We start from the raw sequence: 25,179 nt of genomic DNA, 5'->3' as shown, positions 1-25,179 counted from the left end.
TAGTTCCTATTAAGCTGACTACAAGTGGGTTTTTGCCAGTTTCAGTCACCCGTAAAAACACACAACTCCCAAACAGCCCATCTGTATCACGAGGTTTCTTCTGGAGAATTTCTTTCTCCAGGAAGGTAAGAACAAAGGTGTGTGTGTATGTGTGCACACACATAGGAGAAACATCAGGGATATATTTTATTGCATCACTTTGAACCATCAACCTAATAACTCCTGTAAATTCAAACAAAAAGCACTATGGAATGTTATGGCGAGGGATTTGAAATTTTTTTTAATTGCTGCATTAAAAAAAATTTTTTTTTAAAGTTTCACTGACATTTTTGAAAGCAGCAACTGTTGTTATACTGAAACACTGCAACTAAATTGGAGATGGCCAAATCTTAGAAGGGTAAATCATTAAAAAGACGGAGTCTCAATAAAGCTAAGGACATGTGTTTAGAGAAAGCATGGGGGCTTGAAGCACTTCTCTCCCCTTCGGTTACACTGAGCAAAGAGAAATAGGTATTTCAATACCTGTGAAAATCAGATTTCACATGGCCTGTAAAGGCCACATACAGGCCTATAAAATAATTTCATAGTCAGTAAGTCTCAAAAACAGAAATAACCAATAAAACTTGGTTTTTGTGATAACATTTTGGGGGAAAAAAAAAATCTCTTCCACATTTTACAAGGGCATGTAGTGATAGGAGGTGACTTTAAAGTGAAAAACTGTTGATTTATATTAGATGTAAGAAAGTTGGTTTTTCATAATGAGGGTGGCAAAACACAGGCACAGGTTGCCCAGAGAGGTAGTACATGCCCCATCTCTGGAAATATTGCAGGTCAGGTCGGATGGGGCTCTGAGCAATCTGATCTAATTGAAGATGTCTCTCTTTATTGCAGGGGTGTTGGACTAGATGACCTAAAAGCAAAACATTAATTTTTTTTGTCTAAATTTTACATTTTGATGAATGCCTTTACAGCATTACAGTTCTGTAGGTGGCAAGGGGGCCATAGTCATATATAGGAGTAAGAAACCAGCAACTAATTTTTACTTACTGCTTGGCAAATGCTGGCATTCCTGGTCTGAGTTATGCCTCCAATAAACACCACACATGTCAGGAAAATATGAAAGCTCAAGTTAACTAACATATGCCAGCTTTTAACACTGATCCTGATCACACTGTTAAAAGAAACAAATTAGACAATATAAAACACAGCTACATTACTGTTTTCAGAAACTAGAAAGATATTCTTATGATAAACAACATATAATTTCTGTTAATGATTGTTTGACTACCACATGCTTTCTAAACAAATACAATCTCTGGACTTTATCCCAAGAAATTAAAACACCCTCCCACTGCCAGCTTTATACATCTATTTGGGGCCTGATTTAAGAATTTTAGGATTCAAGTTTTCACATCAACAGAAATGTAAAAGGCTGAACAGTTTGTTAAATTCTACTATTATTCTTGAATGGCCTCTTCTTTCATCATGAAGCAAAATGAAGAATTAAAGGAGAGACATGGTTACGAGAGCTAAATTCAGCTCAAGAGAGATGAAATAGCTACTTCTGTAACTGTTAGTTTGCATCAACAAATTTTATAGGGAAAAAACACTGAAAGCATATTACTATATCATTCTCTAATAAAATAGAAAAGATAGTCCTAAACACGATGAAACTAATTTTCTTAGTCTAATAATTCTGATTCCTACCTGTGATGGTATATGTAACTGACCATGATCATCAAAAGGCACATCAGCAAAACCATGGCAGTGGCATAAATTACTGGGTGCAGAAGATCAGCTGGCTGTGTATATAATTCAGCTCCAGTCAAGTCCTAACAACAAAACCAAAAATAACATTAGTCCACGGTATCTATTTTTTGAGGGTGGGGGAATGACAAAGGGAACACAAGAAGTAACAGACACCTTCTAGATGAAATGCCTTCCCTCCCTTCCCACCCATCCCAAAACAACTCTCCAATTATTTATTTACTTATTATTATTTATATATAGAATTCTTCTGCAATTATCTGCTATTCTGGCTGACCTTTATAAATGCAGTCACAATTCTTATAGAACAGTTCAACTTCATATGTTCTGGAAGATACAGAGAGGTCAGCAGCTTATAGAAACACACCATTTTCTTCATCTTAAAATATCTGTATGTACAGATGTGGAATAACTGTGTGTTTCAGTTGTAATTATCTTCTTTAACAACCCAAAGAACATTACAGAAAGTGCCCTCAGCAAGTCTGTAAATGATGTTACAGACTGGGGGGACCAAGCAACAGACTGGAGGATAATCAGAGGGATGGATGTTGGTTAGACAGCAAAATGGGTTGATAAAACATCATGAAATTTAGGAAAGGAAAATATTAAAAGATCTGCATCTGGGATGGAATAACCCCATGCACATAAAAGTAGAGGCTGGGCATTGGACTGATTAGAAAACAGCCATAGTTAGTGGCAGACAAAAGCTGACCACAAGTCAGCTGTGTCACCTGTAGCCCAAGGCCACACTTTGCTGTGTGAGCACTGGCATAGCAAATGGGTGAGTGATGATCCTTCCCTTCTCCTGAGCACTGAGAGACCATCCTGCAGAACTCTCAATCTGAGGCTCCCAGCACAAGAAAGACACTGACATACTGGATGGAGCAAGTCTAACAGATCACCAGGATGATTAGCAGGCTGAAGCATACAGTGTCTGAGGCTGAAGATGTCTTTTATATTTAAGAAGAAAAGGAGGAGGGGAGAAATCTCATTATTATATTGAGCTACCTACTAGGATGGTATAAAGAAGACCAAGTCAAGCTCTTTAAAACTCTTCTTGGACCTGAACCATCCACTGATGAAAGGAAACTGACAATATCAGCAACACAGAAAATTCTGATTAGATACAGGAGAAAAATTCTGAAGTGGTCACATACTGCCCAGGGAGTCTGTGTCCCTGGACATACTCAAAGCTTGACTGAATATGACCTGGAACAGTAAGACTTGACTTTGAAGGCAGTCAAACTTTGAGCAGGTTAGCTGGACCAAATGGCACCAGATGTTCCTACCAGATTGTTATTCTGTGATTACTGTTTGACCAGAATAGATCGTTGATAATTCTAAGAGAATTCAACAGCTCTATAGAGTCAATTAAATTTTCTGAATCCACCCTGGAACAACATTTTCATTTACTCAAAAGAAGAAATAATTCTGTTTGGAAGCAGTTACAATTTACTAGAGTTCCAGGAGTGGGGAAGGGACACAAACATGACATGACAACTCAAAAGAAACTGTAGTTCCTTCCAGCACAAAATACAGTAAGTTTACTTAACTATGGTTAGTGAAGAAAGTCTATTAAAAATAGTTTTTTGGACTGGACACGATACAGAAAAGTCTCTCCCCTATAATTCTGAGTCACTCTAAAATCTCTGGAGTTGGCAAAGTTCAAAAGCGTCCTGAGGAAAAGGAGAGAAAACTTGCCATTCGGAAAGAACAATAAAAGATTAGGAGGAAGTTTGAGTCTGTTTTGAAAAAAATCCATGATATTTTCAAGCTTAAGATGGGTAATCTGATTTCATGGACAGCAAGAGTTTTTGAATTAAGGCTTACAATTAAATTAAGAGTCAACAGTTTCTTCACCATACCTTCAATTGTTCTTTCATCAGAATATAAATTCATTATTCCTAACTAACTCAACAACCTCATTTCAAACTAATTTAATCAGGTTGTCAGTTTGATTCTTATCTATCTGGTTTTCTTTGGCACCTCGAAAAGGATCATAAGATATTATGCCTCAGGCAGCCAGTGTCATCTGATTTCAACACTACCCATGGCCTGGTTGTTATGCAGCTGGGGATCCCTGGGAACTCACTGCTGTTACAAGCACAAGCAAATGTTTTGTCACACCTGGCCCATGAGTACCAGGCAACAGAAACTGTAGGACAATTCTGGTTGCTGCTTCCAGACTGGTGTCATGTTACAAGATGTCATGTATGTATTGGTGTGAATTTCAAGAATGAGAGCTACAAAATCGCAAGATTTACAATAATCTTCTAAAGTATCTGAGAAAACTCAATATGCCTTGCCTAGATAGCCAAGGCCTTGACCCAATAACCAATGGAATAAGTCAATGGAATTCTTATGTGTTGCAATGACATTTTTCATCAGACCTAGTAGAAGGAGTGACAGGAGCTAATAATGTTACTTCTGAGCTAAACTGATCCTAAATAATTATTAAGTAAAAAAGAATGACAGTACAATAACAGAAGTGATGGCATTAAGAATACTGGAGGGGGGGGTTATAGCCAATTAGCAGAACTCTTGCTTCTTCTCAACCACTTTTGCTGGGTTTTTTTCCTCTCTTCAGCCTGTAATAATGAGTTTTCAGCTGAGCCTCCTCCTTATCTCTTCTATTATTAAGAACAGTGGTGAAGATAATTTCCAAATAAATACAAAGTTTTACAACTGCAACTGCCTATCGCTAGATCAGAAAAGCAGGCACTTAGTGATGTGTTTCCTTATCAGAGGACTTTACATTATGTTCTGAAATGTATGAAGAGGGTCAGTACACTACAAATTGCTTTCTTCTACACATATACGAACTAAAGTAAAGTAGATTAAAACAGAGGGAAATAGCTCTGGTTAAGTCATTCACCATCCAGCCAGGACGATGAGCCACCATGTTCAGGTCCCCCCTGCCACTGCCATTTCATGTATTTGATGTTAATGACAACTGCTGGATTAAAGAGCAAACTTCTAAAACTGAACCCAAAAGAACTTCCTCTGAGCCCAAGACCAGAACCCAGACTTTCACAACATGATGGGAGTCTAGAAGTGAAATAGACTATTATGGCTTTTTTGGTTACTATCTGGACAGACATTACAAAAACCGTTTTTAGCAGCCACTTACACATCCAGAGTTTCTGCAGTGTATTATCTGTGTGCAAAGAACATCTGTCAGATGAGTGTTATTCTGTGCCAGTCCATCTACCCCCTCCTCTCCAGTCTCTACAGCCTAACATTTTAGAAAGTAGCTAAACACTTAAGGAATATCAGTTTTGAGCAAGTATACAATGAGAGCTACTGATAGAAAAGGAAGAAAACTGCACCTTTCTCCAACTTTCTTGATTTTTGATTGTCAACAGTTCTCTTTATAATTCACAAGATGATAGTCATACAATCTTACCATGTATTAATTCAGAAATAGTCTTTATGGAAGCAGATTGAACATGCTTTTCATTTTTCCTCCTCAAGTGGCAGAAATGTGACCAATTTAAAGTATAATCTCTCTTTATATGCATAGTACACATACAAATGAAGTTTAATTCTATTTTAGAAAATGCTGTTAAATTTTAGGAAAGGATTATATATTTTAAAAATATCCAAGAAAGGAACTATATGATTGTAAAAGTTTAAAGTAATTTTAAACAGTACCCTCAAAAGTAAAGTGAAAAGTTGCTTTCTTTGAGCACTTTTAAAAAGCTTGTCATGTAAATCAATTTTATTTATGTTTAGCTTGGAAATTACCATTTAATTCTCTTCAGAGGAAGATTTTTGAAAATCTGAGTTTCTAAACTCCCTATCAACTTCTAATCCACTGATCATCATAAAGGAGCCCTCTTTCTTCTATGTATGATTATATAAAAACATATTTAATTCCACATAGAACAAATTAACTACCACAAAACCCATACCAAATTTACACTTAACAGTATTTCCTAAACCTTGTAATATTTTGCTCAGCCTCCTACCAGCCCACCCTAATTATGCATCAGATTTTATCATTTAGCATCTGTGGTGATTTCTGATGAGCAGGGTAGCAGTCACCATCTATAAAAAGGGAAGCTTCCCAGGCGAAATTCTGAAATTAAGAGTTCTGAGAACAGAAAAAGAGGAAATTCAGCTTCACAGCTGAGGAGCACTAAAAGGAAGTGTCTCTTCTATCACCGTATTTCAAAACTGGTTAACCATTTTATTGATGCCAGTATGCTTAGACTAGATTTTAGATATATTTTCAGCAGTATTTCAAAAATGTTTTTCATAGTTACTAAGTGTTTTGGTTTTTTTTCCATTTCCAGTGATGTCTTCTGGTAACAGACATACATACTGGTGAATGAACAATTAATTTAGAATGAAATAGCTGTCTTTGGTTAAGAAAAAAATACCTGGGAAAACACTCTTGGTCAACTGACAAAGTCAACAAATCTAATCTAACACAGAGAAAATAGTTTAAAATAAAGAGCAGCAACAGTTGAAGAACACCTGTCATTATTAGACTAAACTTCATAAAAGCCAATTTGATTAGGTAACTCATTAAAATGTCTGCCTATAATATACTACTTTGCATATGAAAATTCTTTTGTTTCTATTATATCCAGTTGATTATTAGTTATTATCCAATTAATTACACTTTGATAGATTTCCACTTAAACATCATCTTATTTCAACATTTACATCAACAAAAGCAAAAACTAAAGATGTATTTATTATGTCTAGTTTTATGTGAAATGGAACGTGGGAATGCTTGTTTTCCTTAACACAAGAGAAAAACCAAACTGAATTGTATCTTGAAACATGTTTAAGTTTCAGAAAGAAAGTTAATTTTTCAGTGTCATACCATTAAAACAGCATAGTTGCTGAGGGAGTAGCACTGAATGGTCGTAATATTTTCATCAGACAGAAGGATGCGACAACCATCAGATTTCCATCCCCCTTGTCCGTTCAGGAGATCGAAGTCCCACTGAGCTGCAACAGCATCTGCTCCATGTGCAATCCGCCGCAGTGTCACATTGATAGGAACGTGGTGACTGGCTATGTTTAAGCCATCTGTTGCAAAGGAAATGTATTTGCACATAAATTTCTCATCATGTAACACATTGGATGCTAAAACCTTCTACTGGATACACACTAATCAAAACAAGGGAGTCAAAAATGTTTACTAAAGATCATTAAAAAGTAATAATAAAAACAAACCTATCTTCGTAAGAATAACTGGAGTTACAACTGTACGACGTTTCCCACCGTCAGCCAGATTTGTTGAATTTCCTGTTGCTGGGAAAAGCTTTCCATTGCGAAATGCAATAAGCTGAAGCTTGTAGACAGATTCATCTGCTGGTCTGATTTCTCTTTTTTGTTTTTGCATGAAAAGGGAAGCTGGCAACTGGATAGAAGCCTCTACAATTGTGTTCTAGAAACAAACAGATTTAAAGTTCTAAAGAGAAAATTGTATTCTTTACAGAGATTAAATTACCAACTCCTCTATATATACAGTGTCAGAGATGAATACATTTAGCAGACTATATATAATGACCAACCTATTTGACAGTATTTCCGAGTAATCCAGGATAAAATAGTTTAATCAGGTTATTAAAGTCTTAAAACATTTTTTAAAAGAAAAAAAAAAGTAAAAGATTCTGAAATTACCTTACTTGTTACAGAGAGCAAAGTTAAAGTTGGTATCAATAAAGGATTACAAGAGTTTTTCCAGATTAGACTATTAGAACTAGAAGCAGCAACCAACACAAGTAGACAAAGAGAAATGCTGCAATTGTGCATTGGTACCATTCAAAACAAAATGCTGCGTACAAGCAGGGTGGTTTTACTTGTATATAAATAACACTTGAGTGAGAAGCATGCATATAGTTTCATAGAATTACATAAGTATAAATTGTAATACACATCCTGCAGTGACATTCAAGCAAATTAAGTGCTAAAAACAAACAGGTAAGTTGGGGAATATAACTGAAAAAATACTTTTATAGAACACGAGGAAGTGTTTCCATTTTATACACACTCACATACAGATGTAATATATGAGTGCGTGTGTGTGTATGCACATGCACACATGAAATTAACCTCTCAGGTCAATCTTATATTTCATGTTTAATTACAGGATTACTCTGAGCAGAATATTTCACATTTTTAAGGAGACTATTTTTCTGCGTTTTCACCTTCATTATGTATTAAATCAGATATTATCAAAGACATACTATTACAAACTAGGAAGTGTCTCAATTTCAATACTTATGAAAAGGTCTGAAAGGATCTTTCAACTTAAGAAGTTACAATGAAGAAAACCACATCTACTTATTAAAAGTTGTGTCCATTAAAACAACTATTTTATAATTAAGCTTTATTATCCTTTATCCCTTTCATTCTTCTCACAGTCATTTTTGGATTACACAAAACCACTAATTTAACCTTAGAAATTAATAACAATAAACTTGCTTGCCAAATTATTAATACATATTTTTACAAAGTCAGTAGGGAAACAAAGAGCGTATCACCTTTAAAGCCAGACTTGACAGTGTATTTGAAACATTGCACTTAAAGCTTAATTGTTTATCTAGGTTTCCATCTGGATCTCTTCTCCCATAATCACTGAGTCCTGTACGGTCTGATGTAGCCACTTTCTGAAATACGGTGCAAGTCATCCCAGTGAAACCAGCAGCCTTTATTACATAGGCCTCAAGAGCGATATTTGGAGAATACTGTGATGACAAAAATCAAACATGAAATGATTTTACACACCACAGACAGGATAATAAATAATCTTAAAGGGATTCTGTGCCTTCACAGAAAAACAAATCCAGAAAACTGTTTCAGTTTGTCTGGCAGGTATAAATCTTTTGAGAGTATTGCTCTTCTCCCTACAGAAATAGTAGGCATTTCAGACAATGCCAGCATCTATTAAGAAAAATAAAAAGCTATTCAAACTCAAGAGTGAGCAAAACCTCTTCTAAATAAATAAATAAATTCATACTTACAGTAGAATAAACTTGAGCTCCATTTGCAAGCCGATACATAGCAATTTTCTGTAGACACTGTACGATTCTGGTGCAAGCCTTGGCTTCCCTTTGTGCCATCCACAGAACACGTTCATCAGCCAACATAATATTACTTGCTATGTCCACCATGACGTCACCAAGCTAACATGGAAGAGAAGTAAGACTCTTTTATAGGTATGAACCATTCATACCTAATGAATTCATACCTAATGACCCAAAGGTGGGTCACTATCAGAAAATACAAAGTGACTTGGCAGCACAAAAAGCACAAGGAAATTGGTTGCTCCTATTTCAATCACCTCATCATGTTGAGATACCAGAATACTTCAACTCAGACATTTACCCCATTGAAGAAAAATGTTATGCCAATATGTCTGTTTATATTGTACTTTGGAAAAAATCCATGATAAATATTTTATTAAAAGGAAGGGGTGCAATACTCCACTTTCTACTGTACTAATTGCTTAAGAGGACTATTTACAATCAACTTGAAAACTAGAACTGTAACTCAACAGTAATACAGTTTGCATGTATGATAGAAGACAAGAAAATAGTAAAACAGGCAAAAATTAGCATACAACCCTTCTGTTTTGCTTCCTTTTGGCAAGTCAAACTTTTTTTATTGCTTTCTTGCTTGCCTTCAAATTTGCATGACCTGTTTTAGGTCACAGGTTTACATGAGAGACACAGCAAATACCCACAGGTACCAGTGCTGCTTTCAAACCACCAACTACATTGTTTTAAGTTCATAGTCCTCACCCTGCCTTCTGAATAAAAACAAACTATAAAGGGAACTTATTTATTTAGGCCACTCTACCAAAATTAATGAGTACCTACATTGACAACATTGACCCACACCAGATTTTCACAACATTTAAGGAGTAGTGACAAATACTGGACCAAAAGAAAAGGTGAGTATAATTTTTAGTTGAATTGACTGCAATGCAATTCACAGTGCCTAAATTTAGGGACTGGAATTTTATGCTTGAAGAGAGACAGGGTAGTGTGAGGAAGATATGTCCTTTACTATCCATCCAGGCTTCCCAAATTTTTTTCAGAATATTACTAGTAAGGAGAGAACACTATAATTTGCTCTTCTTTTTTTAAATCTTTATATTTAAAGGCAAGAATTGGAGTATAAAAATATTTATTATTTTGAGAACTGACTCTCTTAGGAACAGAAGTTACAAACAGTAAAAATTCTTAACAACTAACACAGAACCTTAAGCAGCACTTGCAGGCTGTAGTCCTTTCACTAAATCTTCAACAACAAAGTTAAATTAATTGAAGGTGTTTCTCATGACTTATTACTACTCAAGAAATGGTAACAAGTTTTACACATCAACAAATGGTGATTTTAGAATAAACCAGCAGTGTTAATATCCTCAACTCACAGAATTCAAATTGCTTCATACTTTTAAAATATACTACACATTATTCTTTCTCCTGCTTATCAAGGTATGAACAAGTTTTTCCAGCTGTATTCTAACTCAAGACAATCTGCTAAGAACTTTCTGAACATTTGTCTTGTTTCTTCTGATTTGAAAGAGCTATTAAATGAACCTGTTTATTATTTATTGTACTAATCTTTCAGAATAGCCACTTCAGCACAAACTAAGGAATGACTTGGAAGATGGCAGGAGTGAATGAATATGAAAACCAGTGTCAAGAACAAGTTAGAGTCGTAACTTGATAAGAAATCAGCCTTATTAATAGCTACTAAAATTTTTACATGAAATTGTACTCGTGTTCCTTAAATATACCAGCAAATCACAGGCTGGCTTCAAATCAAACCCACTGAGAAAAAAAAAACCATTGTCTAAGACGAAAATCCTCCAAGGAGTTCTGAAAAGGATGTAGAACCAGCACTTATGGTTTGCTGGGGGGTGGATGGGGAAAATTTGGCTTTTTTTTTTTTTTTTTTTTCACGTGTTTAAACTCAAGGCATTGTGGTCTCCAACTTCCCAACATGCACTGTACAGTGAGATCAATATAACCTCTGTTCAGCAGTGAAACAGAGAGTTTCTACCCACTGGTGGGACTATTCAACTACTTGCATTTTTCTCCCCAACAATGAGCGTTCTCTAAGATTTTGTTTTAATGTCTTATGTTATATCCTGCACAACAGAGGAGTACTGAAAACCTTAGAGATATGGCTCAATATTGAATAAAGACAGCCTATCATGGTGGAAGGGGAGAAGATAAGTCTTGTTTTATTCATTATTGAGAGGATCTCTGAGGCTTTCATTATTTGTGTTTTTAGATAAGAACATACCAATGAAAACCTGTGTGACCCACTCTATATTAAATAAAAACAGACTTACTGTACCTATCTCCCTGCTCCAGTGCTGACCAGAGGTGTTACTCACATTACAGGTCCAGTGAATGCTGGATCATCTCAGCGCGAATGCAAAGTCTGTGACCATGGGTCAGCAACTTCAGGGACCTACTAAACAAACAAAAACATGGAATAGAATCTGACAATCCACTAACTCAGTGCCTGCATCTAACGTTGGGAAGATTTCACTGCTCAGAATACTTAAGGACAAACACTTCGATTATCTTTAAAGTGATGGCAAATTATCCAGTTACCTCTTTATATTTTTCAGCAAATCTTCCAAATTTCTCTATCATTTCAGCCACAAAAATAACATCCATTTTATCAGAAAAATTTGCTGCTTCAACGGTGTAAGCCAAGAGCTGTCTTGCTGTTGCCACTGCATTAGTAAGGTTGAGCGGCATCTACACAGAGAACAAACATGAGCATTTGAAAAAGTACAAGATAGAGAAAACACTTCATTAATCAATAAATAAGCATTCATCCAAAGAGGAGAGCAATTCCCACAGGGTCACAGTGTTTTGAGTAGCTAAGAATCACCACCTTATCTGTAAGCAAAAACATTTCCTACAAGCCAGAGAACTATCATTTGTACTGCCAGCCAGCAACTGGGTTTTGTGCTGTTTTCCTAGAAGAGAGAGAGGTATTGTACCAAAAAAAAAAAGGAGAAACCCCCCCCCAAAACAGTACTGTCAACTGCTTATTTTCATTTTCACCAAAGCCAATGCATGACAACACAAAGCTCTTTAAATATAGCATTTTATAGCAAGAGAAGCCAAAACCAATCCAAACACACCACTACCATAGCATTCACTCTCAATTCTGTAATTATAGGAAGCATTTGGAATGGCATACACGCACAAAAAAACAAGACAGATCTCTCTATGGCAAAGGTCATGATTTCACTCTGTAAACAAACCCCATGCTGGAAAATTCTTCACTAAATAATATACAACATCAACATGCCTGAGCTAGCAGGGACCAAAAATGGGAAATTTTACATAGTACAGTGGAAAGCTGTGCAAATGTTATCAGCTCATGCTGTTTATCCATGATAATCCAAACTAGAGAGGTTCTCTCTCTCTGGTTTTTGGTATGGAGATATCTAGTCTGCCCTACTGAATTTGAAAAGTGCTACATAAGCACAACTATATATCTGTCCTTGCCAGTCTTAGCACTTGTACATAAATTTCAATGTGACTAGCAGAAGTTAATTTTTTGTTAATATGCTAAGAGTCATGCATTAAAAGTGCAAAGTTCAAAATCATAACACACACTGAACAAAGTCAAATTTCAAATTCAGATACTCTGTAAAATTTCTTTGAACTTTTTATCATTAATTTCTTTTCACCTAAAACTGTACCTGTTCAATACACAAACAAGAACAGTGGAATATGAATGCTCTTGTAGAATACTAAAAAGGTTTTATTTTATTTTACATGTGAACCTTTATTTGATTTAAAATGTTTGGCGAAGCTCTGATGTTCAAAACAGCTCAACTACCTTTGTTCAGAGGCTATAAACACGCTTGTAATATGATTACATTTAACATTAGTCTCAGGGACAAAATATTTCTGTGCAGAATACTGCTAAAAATTCCAGACCTACTATACATAAAAAGAAGGCAACTTTCATATGTAAAAACAACTCCCAAACCCTCCCTTTAAAAAAAATTAAACCTTTATTTCAGCACAGAATACCTGAGTACATGCATTTTTAAGTAGATCATAGGAACTTGTCTACTTCACACATTAAAATTTTTGTTTTGCTTTTCTGAAGATACCAGTCTGATACTTATATTTTTAACTTCCTAACACAAAGTTGGCAACATTTTTCCACAACCTGAAAAATGTTGGCTAACCAAAAGCAGTAATAACAAGCTTAAGTTATCTAGGCTCTTGAGCAGCTGGGCTATACAGTACATTGGCAGGAACGGCATTGAGTTGTCACAGGCCTTGCAGGAAAATGTGAATACCCAGGTGAGAAAAAAGCAAACCAGCAGCATCAAAGCTCTATTTAAGCTAACACTCAACCTTTCTGTGTCTCAGAAAAGGACAGAGTGATCCCCAGCATCATCTCTCACCTGTTAACCAGTCATTAAGACAGAACAATCTTCATTTGAGCCCTCAAATGTGTTTCATGGGATCAAGCCATGGCATGCACTTCTAGTGCTAGGAATATAAAGCAGTAAAGCAGAATAGTTATGCCAGCCTCTAAGTTTATCTTGGGCCAAAACAGCCACTCCCTTTGTTTCCTTTTCTTTGTTAGACCAGTGCTGAGGGGTCCTCAGGGAACCAGAGCAGGGAAACAAAAAGCTATGTCTGCATTAGGCAGTACCTGAACACAGAGGGAGCAAGTCATCAACAACGCATCTACACAATATGTAGTACAAGTCTTTTGCCTCAAACTGGAGTTAGCCCAAGCAACTGGACATCAAGATTTCACTGTGTGTATAAATCTAAGACATCCCAAGGGGAAAACACCAGTTCAGATCCGACTGTCCCACTTGGGGGCTGAGGCACTTCAGATCAGTAGTGTGAAGTTTTCCCTAAAAGAATATGAGATGAACCAAAACACTCCAAACCCACACAGAAATGGGTTTGGAGATGGAGAAATGGAGAAATCCGACCCTAGGCTCAGACAAGCATCACAGCCTCATGCTAAATGTAAGTGGTGCTACCAACATCATCAACTCCAGTGACCAAGCCTTATTATTAAAAAACAAACAAAAAACCAACCACCAAACCAAACTCCAAAACACCACACCAAAAACAAGCAAACAAACAATCTCGTATTTCCATAGTTTGACCTGTTGCATCTATACTAGTGATCTGACCGCATGTGTTGGAAAACAAGCTTAAACCAGAAGTTCAAAGCTTTATGGAGTAACTTACAACACAGCACCTATACAGACAAGGTTGGGTACACCACTGCAGAACAGTGTTAGTGGAAGTGTGCGTTACCTAGATGAACCTCAACAGAAACTTGGAGCTGAAAAATTTTGTTTCATAGCTACAATTTAAATTCTAGAATACTCTCTTGGATCCTAGTTAAGTGTTACCAAATAAAGAAGCCTAGTTAATACTCACTACTTTCACTAGTTAACTTTTATCAGTTACACTGAATCTATCAAAGGTTTACAGCAACAAAGGCAAAGCAGAGTTTGACTACTCTCTATTATTATAAAGAAAAGAGCTGCTCTCCATTACAGAATAAGCCTGCCTTGTTTCTTTATAGAATGTGGGCAGGGCAGGGCATCCAGTTGACAAAAATAATCATGACAAGCCACTCTCTTATCCTTTAGACAAGTACAAGGAATAAAATTTTCCTTGCACTTTCAACCTAGGGGCACTCAAAACAGATACTAAACCAAGCTTTTAACCTAAACCTGCAAGTTCCAGTATTGTACTCAGAGGCATGTGTCCATCATAACCTATCTAGACTAACAATATTTCCAGCTTAAAAAAGATGAAGGGTCTTCTGAGTTTAAATTTTCATTAATTAGATTTTCATAATTTGATTTTACAGAAATGCACAAATTACCTGATTGAACATATAAAGAACTCGAGTCACATCATTTGCATACTGGCACCTGGAGTAGTCCTCGTCTGCCCAGTACCCTCCCCTGTCGCATCTGCGCCAGGCTCTTCTCTCATCTTGTGAGTTGCCAGGATATATCCCACTGCCAGCAGAGTAACGTGTACACAGCAGGTATGCAGTGATGCCTGCCAATGTTCTGGGCCACCTGGGGAGTCAAAAGGAAAAAAAAACCCCTCATATTTAGACAAATTTACATGACAAGTAAATAAAAGGATTAAGCAATACAACATGAAATAAAGAGACACTCAAAACTAAGCATCTCTAAACTATTTAAAGGGCCACCTTGGCTCATCTTCAGTATTTTCAAGCTGTTCATATTTGTGTCTATTAACAAAATGAGTTCTAATGCTAGCATGCTTTTTTTTAAATTCTTTCATGAGGTTTCAGGTGGAGAGAAGAAGGTGCTTATAAAATAACTAAAAATAGTTTACAATTTTTGATAAAAAACCTTGCCTACTTCATGAAAAATTCCCTGTTAACACTATAAAAACTAGTTGATACTCACTTTCTACTTGTCCTCTACACATGCATCAATATAACTTCCAAACAATTGCATTCATATTCGTACCAAAATGCAGATATGAACAGAAGACTACATTTGCAGTACTCAAGGAACAGTAGAGGCAGTACTACAACCACTCTGACCAGTTTTGCAAACAAAATACCAAATAGAAATTAATGGGGAAAAACATCATTCATAGTGTCAAGAAAGGAGAAAACAGTTCCTTTCACTCAAGGTATGTGAAACTATGCCCTTCTTTGGAAAACTAATGTTCTCTCCAGTTTCTCTGCTAATTTTACTGTGTATTTTATCTGTAAAACAAACACAGATTAAAAAAAATACAGTAAATAAATTGCAATACATCTTTAATGCACTGATCCTTCATTAGAGCAGAACTGATTCAAGAAAAAAAAAAAAGAATAGAAGGAAACCATGCCTGAATTAAGATGCAATGCTGAGCAGACAGAAGGGACAAGGACAAGGAATGGCAGCCAGTCTGCCTGTCCCTGCTTCTGTCCCTCTACCCTGTCATATGCATAAGCACTATTTTATCATTCAGAGCACGAATTCTTAAATTTTAAAAGTAAAAAGCATACAGACCTAAATTGCAGAATGCTAGGTATCTCAAATTTAACAATCCAACATATATGGTTTATCTAAAACTGAGAGCAAGTGAGCTTCACTGGATCATTCCAGGCTTTCTGTAACATCACTATGTCAAGCTCTTTTAACAGTCTTAAGAGCTAATATAGTTTTTCTAAATTTTAACTATTTCAAAGGGCCTTGTACAAAGCAGTTGTGTCCAAAAATTGGAACTGGTTGAAAAAAAATTTTTGTGGATTACACTGGGATTTAAAGTTTGCTTTTATATCTGGACTGCATTTTAGTAAATAGCCATTTATTCACTACTATCATCTAAATTAAGAACTGCTAAGAATATATTGATACTTAATAAAAAAAAAAAAAATCTGTGTTTGCAGGAGGGTGAAGTAAACACTTTGAAGGAGGTTCCATTTTCAGGAATCTAAAAATTTAAGTAATACTGCCAACACAGAGAAACTGAAGAAGTCAGCACCATTTTCCCTCCTTATTCATCAGTTAAGTATCTCCTCTTCTGAAGATGATAGAATTTATCACAGTTCTTCCTGAGAGAAGAGAATTAACTCCAGGAATGGACCAAGGCAAAAGGCTACACTTCTCAATTATATTAAGTGATAGAAGATACTAATTTTCAGGGTATACTGGAAGTTTTTTCTATCTTAAATTCCCATTTATTCTTCATCCGTTCCAACAGACCAATTGTAACATATTCAATAATGGTAGAAAGATACTTAGTTCAGGCCATTTTTACCATTACTTAAGTTTGGGCAAGAAGCAACAAAAAGATAGTTGCTGGTGGCATCCCTATATTGCACAGGTCATTGCAACAACCACAGAAGAATTCTAAGTTGGTAAGAGAACTAATGAAAAAGACTAGATGATAAATACAACAAACTAAACTAGGAAACAAGGACTTAAGTTTAACTACCTTTTATAACAGTGTTGGCATTACAGATCAGTTCTCTATATTGAAATGACATAATTTCATTAAGAAACGGAAACTTGTTATTATGACCATCACCAGAGTATCTGAATACTAGAAGTGACAGAAGATTATTTGGGTATCCAGCAGAGCCCAGCAAATATGCACTCACTCAGAGCCTCAGCAGCCACTTCAAGTAATTAAGAGAAGTGTCACCATCAACCAATACCAGAAAGGAAAACTTACGCAAGATTTGGTATCTTTGGAGGTAGTTAAAAGAAAGAAGAAAAAAAATTTTTAAATAATTAGCATGTATTTTAAATGCCTGGAATCATACTGAGGTATTCTAGAGAATGTAAATTAATTAAAAGAACAGTTATAGATTCTGCAATGGTAACATAAGTTTCTTACCATCTTTTTAACTGTAAAGAAGGCGGCAAAAGAAAGGACAAAAATCTTCCTCATAAAAAATTACTACAGCATTGTTGTGAATTGCCACAATTCCAGTAGTAATCTTAGTGCAATGTTACATGCACCTCAGCAAGCTAACAAAACATCAGATTGCATCGTGACTAGCCAACTCTGCTCATGGAGACAGCAAGTTATGCATCTGCTGGGAAGGGAGGGAGGGACACCAGGATACAATACATGTGCACTTATCCAAGTCTCTGAAATGTCACAAGGGACAAATTGAAATAAACTCTGACTCAACACAGACTGGAAAAACAAGTACAAAGATGAAATACTTCTGTGGTCCCAATTTTAATGTATTTATAATAAGCCTTCAGAGAATGAAGCCAAAAAGAAAACAGGCAGATGAGGACAACTAATTAATCAGCTGGCACAGCTGTTAGAAGACATGCAGGCCCACAAATACCTTGCATAATACACCCAAACCTCCACTTCTAGAATGCAGTCAGGTTTCCAGAAACACTGGCACTGGAGTACCAAAACATCATTTCCAAAACCATTTATCAGTGCTGAAATTTTTATATTAAGTTTCCACATCAAAGATGCTACTTCGAAAGGGGTATTTGTCTCTGTCTTTACAGTCTTCTAAAAGTTGTATTTTTCCAAAGCATTTTCAGTAAAAGTGTGGTCAGCTCAGTTTTTACTGAATGTATCACCTTACAGACTGAGTACCACATGACCTTGGAATAATTTAAGCTCTGTGGTCCCGACAGAGGTTGTATGACACAACCTCCAAGACAAATATTTTCACTGAAATATGGCACATGCTGTTCCTTTTCTCACTATTTGCATCTAGTGCTAACGAACTGCAAAAAGAGAAAACAGAGTTTCTCTCTGGTTTCTCAGACTAAGACTCAAATGTAACACAAGTTTTTCAGGAGAGCTTTAATTACTATGCTTCCAAACAAGTATTATTTCTAAGCTATATATATGTATATCTTCCAGAACTTCTGTAGCCATCAAACAGAAAAAAATGGAGAGCTTCAGTGTTTAACACTACTGCAAAAGTTATTAGATTATCACAAGGTTATTTGACTTTTCTCCCTCCTCTTATCTCCACTTTTCCTATTTTTATTACCCCCCTCTTTCATTATTGTCCTTTTATTGTCCCTGCTTTACATTCATCTCCCTACACAGCATTTTATCATCTTTTGCCATAATCTTCTCAAAAGAATACAAGCAATGACAGGTAGTCTTATAGTCTATGCTACCATTAGAACAAATTTAGATACGTACAGAAACATTTTACTGTTAAAAGTAATGTATTATTTGTATAGTGATTTAGATAGCTTTCTACTAAACCAGACATCAAAAGTGGGCAGTTTAAAACTCAACAGCTTTGTGCCATAATCGCACATCACAGAAACAATACAAATGCACAGCGCCATGAAGAGAAACACTTTCGAGCAACAGTGTCCCTTTATCCTCCTTCCTCTCACACACGCAAAACCCCTTGTGTAGGTACAAGTTTCTTTGCAGCCCAGTGGTGAATGAGATAGGGGAACTGATTTTAGCTTTAACTACATTCCCCTTATTCCCTAGTTTTGCTAAATGAATGTTAACTTGTACCATTCTTAGTCAAGAACTGTTTCCTCCCAATACCTATACGACATGAGCTAAAGAGGCATTCTCCAGTTTCCATGAAGCCAAGAGGACATCCTTCCAGCAGGGCTCAAAAGGTGACTAATGACATGAAATTCTTACCATACAAACAAAGGCTATGTAAGCTTGACTGTACTCTTAATTTCTTCTGAGTCTAAGCTTGAGTATCTTTCACAGTTTACCCAACTGCTAGCAGAAGTGCAAATTTGGCCTGTATTAACACTTATTTCATTACTTTATATAATTAGGTGCTCAAAATTTATCACATATACATGAGCGTAGACAGCTGGGTAGGACAAGATGGTTCATTTACGTTTAAGCACTTTAATTTCATTTCAGGGGAAAAGAAAAAGACAGACCGTGAGATTATAAAAGAATCCTTTTTTTCATACATATTAATTCTGTTTTGAAAGCACTCATTTCTTTAAAAGAACAGTAACTTTCAGTTACAATGAGTTCTTATATCATAATTTCATTAGCTTACAGATACTCCAGTCTTATTGCATTACATCTTAGTAATTCTCTAAATTCAGCATGATAATTACAGTTTTAAAATATATTACACCCAATGAGTAACAGTTTTCAAAAAGATCATTCTTACATTTAAGAAAGAATTCTATAACCTACCAGCATAAAATTATGTTAAACACAACAGTTAAAGGACTTATTGAGGCAGAAATATTTTAACATGCAAACTGTATTTTCATTTTAATAATTAGTTATAAAATACTCAGGGATATTACCTGAGTAAGACTTAGAATATTTAAATTAAAGGAAATAGATTCCATGATGAAGTTTTTGCCCTTTACAAACTATGCTGAACTAATACTGAGCCAAAGACACTGAAGACAAACACCTCCTTCGTTACTCTTTGCTATCCCATCTCTGCAGGGATAAAAATCTAGATGCCATTCTTGAAACACCTTCCAAGCTAAAATGACTAACCAGTTCCAACTAAAAAAACTATAAAATCAAATTCACCTAGGATCATTTACAGCCATCTGCTCAGAACCATTTTCTCACTAGTCAAAGCTTTATTTCCATATGCTCTCTAAGGTGAAAAATTACTCTTTATTATTACTCTACCCAAGCTACAAGTGGAAGTCTGCTATAGTAAACACAGACACAGTGAACTTTTTGATAAGTTGAACATTTCCTGAAATCTTATTTCTTTCTACTGAATTCCAGAGGGGGTAAATCCTATTACACTGAACAGTCACTGAACAGCACAGGTTAATTTAATGGAAAGCGCTTTGAAATAAGCCTTTACCATCTGTTTTCACCTCTAATGGCAAATCAAAGAAGAACAATTCACACTTGTATCATAAAAAAATGCATAAGTGATTTAAATAGATGTGTTCTTTGATGAATACAACCTGCATCTGTTTGACTTTCTTTGCCTTTTATCTAAAGCAGGAAGTTCTCCTTTTCTAATGTACTGCTTATCTCTGCAGTTGAAACCACCACAGTGTAAAAAGAGGACATGCACAAAGTTACTCAAATAAATAATTCTTTACAATGTGAAAGTTAAGCTCTTCAATAATTCTAAATTGCCTCTCTGCAGCAAGTGATCTTAACACTAGTTCCCTTTAATAATAGTTCCTCATACTCACCCTTCTCAAACTGTCCAAGTGATGACCATAAAGGAGATCAGGTTGGAACTAATGCTCCCAGCCAGGACTTAAAGTGAATTTTTGCTACAGCTGGAGGTCTTCTGAAACTGAAAGCTTGTTTTTGCCTCCCCCTAAAAACTATGTCCCTGCAACGTGGTTTAACTTTACTTTTCCTTTCTTAATATAAAAGATATATGGTCTTAGATTTGTATACAAAGAAGATGACTTTAAAAACTCTAATGCACACAGGGAAAGGAAAAGTTTCTAACTGTAAACAAAAGACCAAGCAGAAGATCAACACAGCCAAGCAGCATAAGGAAAGTGAAATGAGTGGATAAAAGCAGTTTGTACAACAATAAGAAACCCTATGCACCATAGTGAACACAATGCTATTGCAGACACTAATTCTCAGTAGGAACTACTGCAGGGAGGTAAAACACAGAGTAGTCATAAAGTGAATTACCTTACATATAGAGAATCTATACAGAAGCTATCTGTTACAGCTGGCACCTCCAGGAGTAACGTGTTGTTAGAGTGACCAGCAGCAGAAAGATCAGAAAAGGGAAAACAGGTGAAGAGGTAAGAACAAAAGATAAAATACTCTGCAACACCCAACACAACGGAATATCACAGCTACCACTACAGTCCCAACAATCATTAAAAGGAAGCAGCACCATTCATATTGTTTACTCTAATACTCACAGGGGGGAAAAAAGATCCAAACTATATTGCGTATTTCTTATATAGTGATTTTGTCATATACATATTTTCAAAGCAGAAGGCTTTGAAAAAGGAGAATGATAACCTGGCAGAAAGCCCCCTGTCAGTATGTGGTCTAACTTGATCTTACAGGTAATCTACAGAAGTTTAACTATTCCAATAATTTCATTTATATATTTCAAATATCATAGCTTAGTTTCAGTATCTTTCAAGGATGTGTTACCAGGCTCAAAGTTTAACATTTCATAGGATAATTTCATGCACTTCTGTCAACACATAGTAATTTAGAACAGTTAAAAATCTATTACACACCATTTACAAGCAAGCATCCACATGGGCACCTCAAAATCATAGAATCTTAGTTAGAAGCTAAATTAAATGGACTTTTCTTTAATCTGAAAAAAACCTGAGGTTACTAACCTGAAATCCCCCTTATTGTTCACAACCCTCTCTGGAGGGCAGTATTGTGCAGAACTTTCTAACACCACAATGTCTACTGTCCTTGTGTTATTCCCACGTCTGGTTTGTACATGACAACCCCAGTTTCCTGTGGAGCCAGCCTGAATGTTCGAGATTGTCAGCGCACTGGAAAGATAAATTAAACAAATAAAACCCAACATTTTTGCAATAAAATTTATATAAGCTTTCACCAAAAGATGAATTAAGTACAGAAAGACAATGGAAGAAACATCAAATTACATACAGCCATGAGTGATCTTACAAAACCAGAGCTATTTACATCTCCATGTACTGTAATTAACAGAGAAATATTTACTGTTCTTCAGGCTCTCAATTTTGCCAAGGTAGGAAACAAACAGAACAACCACAGGAAAAAGTCCCTAGACTTCAGAAAGAAGAGATGAGAAGTCCAAATTCCCCAAGTGTTGTCATTGCTATTCAACACAAAATTCTTAGCTGTTTAGAGAGGTTAGACTAAAATAAATTCCCAAATGCATAATTTGTTATAAACATTGAAGCTCTAATTTACTAATACAATTACAGGACATCTAACCACTGTAGATGCTGAATAAGTCAACAATTTGCTGCAGGCAGAATAAATTACACTACAGATCTCTGCTGGAGAACAATATTAACAACTGTGGTGTGCTCAAAATGGAGAGTAAAGAATTCATGAGTAATTCAGTTAAATGCCTTGTTTTCAACATTTTCATCATTTTAATATTCCATGAGAACAAATGTATCCTACTACAAACATATTTTAAATGAATGCATTGGGTAAAACTTGCAGAAAATTAAAACCCAACTGCAAGTTCCTCTAGCTAATCTACTATTTTAAACATATAGCTTTGACTAGCCAAATCTCTAGACCTCCTTCCTCAAACTTCATCATTAATAGGAGATGTGTGAAGACTACTTCCCTGCTAGGGATGTTTCTGTGTACATGTTCACTCAGTGAGGACATGAGGACTAGTTATGGAAATAGTCACTAAACCAGAGCAGAATGTAAGAAGTAGAAAATACATTTTCTCACTACGGATTCACCTTGCAATCAGTGAGCAGTTATGAATCATGTTTTTTTCAACAAAAATACCCTGGGACTCATCAGTTTCCACTATCTTCCCATCCTGATACCACAAGACTTGCATGTCTTGATCAATATATGAAGCCATACATTGGAAGGGTAGACTGTCTCCTTCAAAGACCACCTGACGATGAGATGGAGTCATATAGAAAGATGGTAATTCAAGTGGTGGTTCTAGAATTCAAGACATAAACCCACAATTAATAGCAAGAATCTGTTATATACCTAATTTTCAAAAGAGGAGAGAAATACACTAAGTGAGTATAAAGTTGTATCTGGCAAGATGTATACAAAAACTACATTTAATGCATCGGATACTGAAAAATACAAATTATCATTATGTTCTTTTTCAAAATGTGTATTCCTTTGATGTAATATATTTCAAAATTCTTTTACCAGCCCACATCTAAAAGAGTGGAAAATACAAATTAGAAGGAAAAACATATTTATGCATTTTAGTTCTTCCCAATTATTCACTAAGACTTCAAAATCACAGTAACATGTGAGTTTTTATTTTCATGGTTGGAATAATTCCAATACAAAAAAAAAAGAAGGTAAGCAAGTTGGTCATGGTTTTGTCACAAAAAGAAGGCTAATCAAGAATAGAATTGCCATGCAGGAAAGTAACTCAAAAAATGAAGATCTTTTAACTTCAGAAATCTGGGGTTAAAATAATTCACGTATTTGAAGTCAGACAGCTAGACCTAGGAAAGAAATTATCAGTTTCTAATTCCTCTTGTGAAATTTAGGTAAAGATCTCTGAAAAATACAGATAAGCAAGAAAAAGGAGTTTATCGCCTTTGTTACTACAAAATAACATCCACCACCATCAATTTATTTATTACTTCCAAAAGCTAGCAATACTGAATCACAACTAAAGATCGGCCTTTGAAAAGGAGGTACTATTACCATTGTCATCTAAGTGCTGAATTTTAGGGAAATGAAACAAAGCAAAAAAAGTCTGTTCACTAACATTAGCAGAACATGGAATGCATTAGAAAATACATATCAGTTGTGAGGAGTGCTTACCACAGGTGAGAAGCTCCTGTTTAACACCAGTCACTGTCTGTGACTGAAGTGACTTGGGATAGGCACATTTAGTCTCACGTACAGTTATATTTCTTTCCTTTAACCACTGATGCATCCACAGTATGTTGCAATCACAAAGAAGATAATCAGTCTGAAATTCTCTGCAACAAAACACAGGTATTTACAGTGACAAACTGCAAAACTGCAAGGTCTGAAAGCTTGACATCAACAGCTGTGCAATGCCTCTCACTGTCACAGACACAAAGACATAAGCAGTCGAAGTCTACACTACCGTGGAGTTGCCTACCTCTACCTACTGGAAGTTATTCTAATCCTCCACAAGTGGTACTCTGAGAACAAAAGGACATACTCCCTGAGAAAAGGAATCCTCTCCATAAATATAAGGAGTATCTAATACTGGCACATGAAAAAATTCTAGTAATTTCTGTCATGGAGAGTGTTCACGCTACTTCAGGTGAGCAATAAGAAAGATTGCTTGAATATGCACCATCATAACCTAAGAAGAAACTTCATTGCTTCACTGTAGCAATCAAATGCTTTAGCAGTAAAATCAACAGAACTAAAAATAGCTCAACTATTTCTCTTTTCAAAAGCAGTATTCATACAATGTTATTCTGCTTCATATGAAAATCACAAGGTTTTTAATTGACTCACAGTCTTCTCTGTACTTTCAGTACTTCTGTACTTTCTACTAAAAAGCCATACCAAATACCCCATAGATGTTTGCTGAAGACGGCTAAATTAAGGGATTAATTAATTTTATCGGTTCAGAAATTAGTATTTTATCTGTTTAGAAACAGATAAAAATGTACCAAAATATATGGCTATGTCTACACTGGTTTTTACCTCTACTGAAAACATTTTCTTTTTATAGATGTCTAGAGGGTAACACAACATCACAGGCAGAACACTTCAAACACTAAATCAACATTCCTGTGAAACCCCATTTGGTGTTTGTTCACATGAATTCCTCCAGACAGATATTATTTTAATGGCAACCGTTATATCCAGGTTCTCTTGTCACATCTGTGGTGTTCTTGGACAGCAACCTTTATGCAGACAATTAAAATATCAGGAACAACAACTTATGAACAATTAAGGAGACGGAGGAGGGAAAGAAACATTCTTCTTTATAAACAAGAAATTAACTTGGTGTCAAATTCAGAAACCAAAGCTTTTGATAAAGCCCCAGTACAGTAAGCCAGCTGCCCTGACTACCAGGGAAAAGCATAAGCTGATCATCAGCACTTATTTTTTAAATATACTTTCTTTCTTGCACAAGATTACAATTCAGGAAACCAAGAGAGAGCAAAATGACATGAGGTTGAGATGTTCCCATTGTTATGTGTAACAAAACTATACTGTTCACAAAGGACTAACATCTTGCTTAAAAGTATTTGTTCCCTCTGCTATAAAGGTGTCAAATGCTATTTATTTACTATAA

General features: G+C 35.7%; 1 protein-coding gene across 2 annotated transcripts in view; it reads right to left on the bottom strand.

Moving 5' to 3' along the window:
* Positions 1-25,179, bottom strand: part of ADGRA3 (adhesion G protein-coupled receptor A3) — a 55,458-nt gene that overhangs the window by 5,600 nt on the left and 24,679 nt on the right. For both annotated transcript variants that reach the window (XM_042053012.1, XM_042053013.1), the window contains exons 6-16: positions 23,715-23,875; positions 22,646-22,859; positions 21,563-21,727; positions 14,656-14,857; positions 11,367-11,516; positions 8,754-8,915; positions 8,274-8,477; positions 6,961-7,174; positions 6,605-6,813; positions 1,708-1,832; positions 1,048-1,171 (exon numbers count right to left, since the gene is read on the bottom strand). In XM_042053012.1, the coding sequence (XP_041908946.1) occupies positions 1,048-1,171; positions 1,708-1,832; positions 6,605-6,813; positions 6,961-7,174; positions 8,274-8,477; positions 8,754-8,915; positions 11,367-11,516; positions 14,656-14,857; positions 21,563-21,727; positions 22,646-22,859; positions 23,715-23,875 (1,930 nt within the window). The remainder of the gene's footprint in view (positions 1-1,047; positions 1,172-1,707; positions 1,833-6,604; positions 6,814-6,960; positions 7,175-8,273; positions 8,478-8,753; positions 8,916-11,366; positions 11,517-14,655; positions 14,858-21,562; positions 21,728-22,645; positions 22,860-23,714; positions 23,876-25,179) is intronic.

Source organism: Corvus kubaryi, unplaced genomic scaffold (genome assembly GCF_017639235.1).
Source record: "Corvus kubaryi isolate FWS band 111438036 unplaced genomic scaffold, C.kubaryi_AGA036_p1.0 split1-131, whole genome shotgun sequence".
In the NCBI taxonomy this organism is placed as follows: domain Eukaryota; kingdom Metazoa; phylum Chordata; class Aves; order Passeriformes; family Corvidae; genus Corvus; species Corvus kubaryi.
Note: the sequence above shows the minus strand (reverse complement) of the source record. Positions and strands in the feature narration are given on the sequence as shown.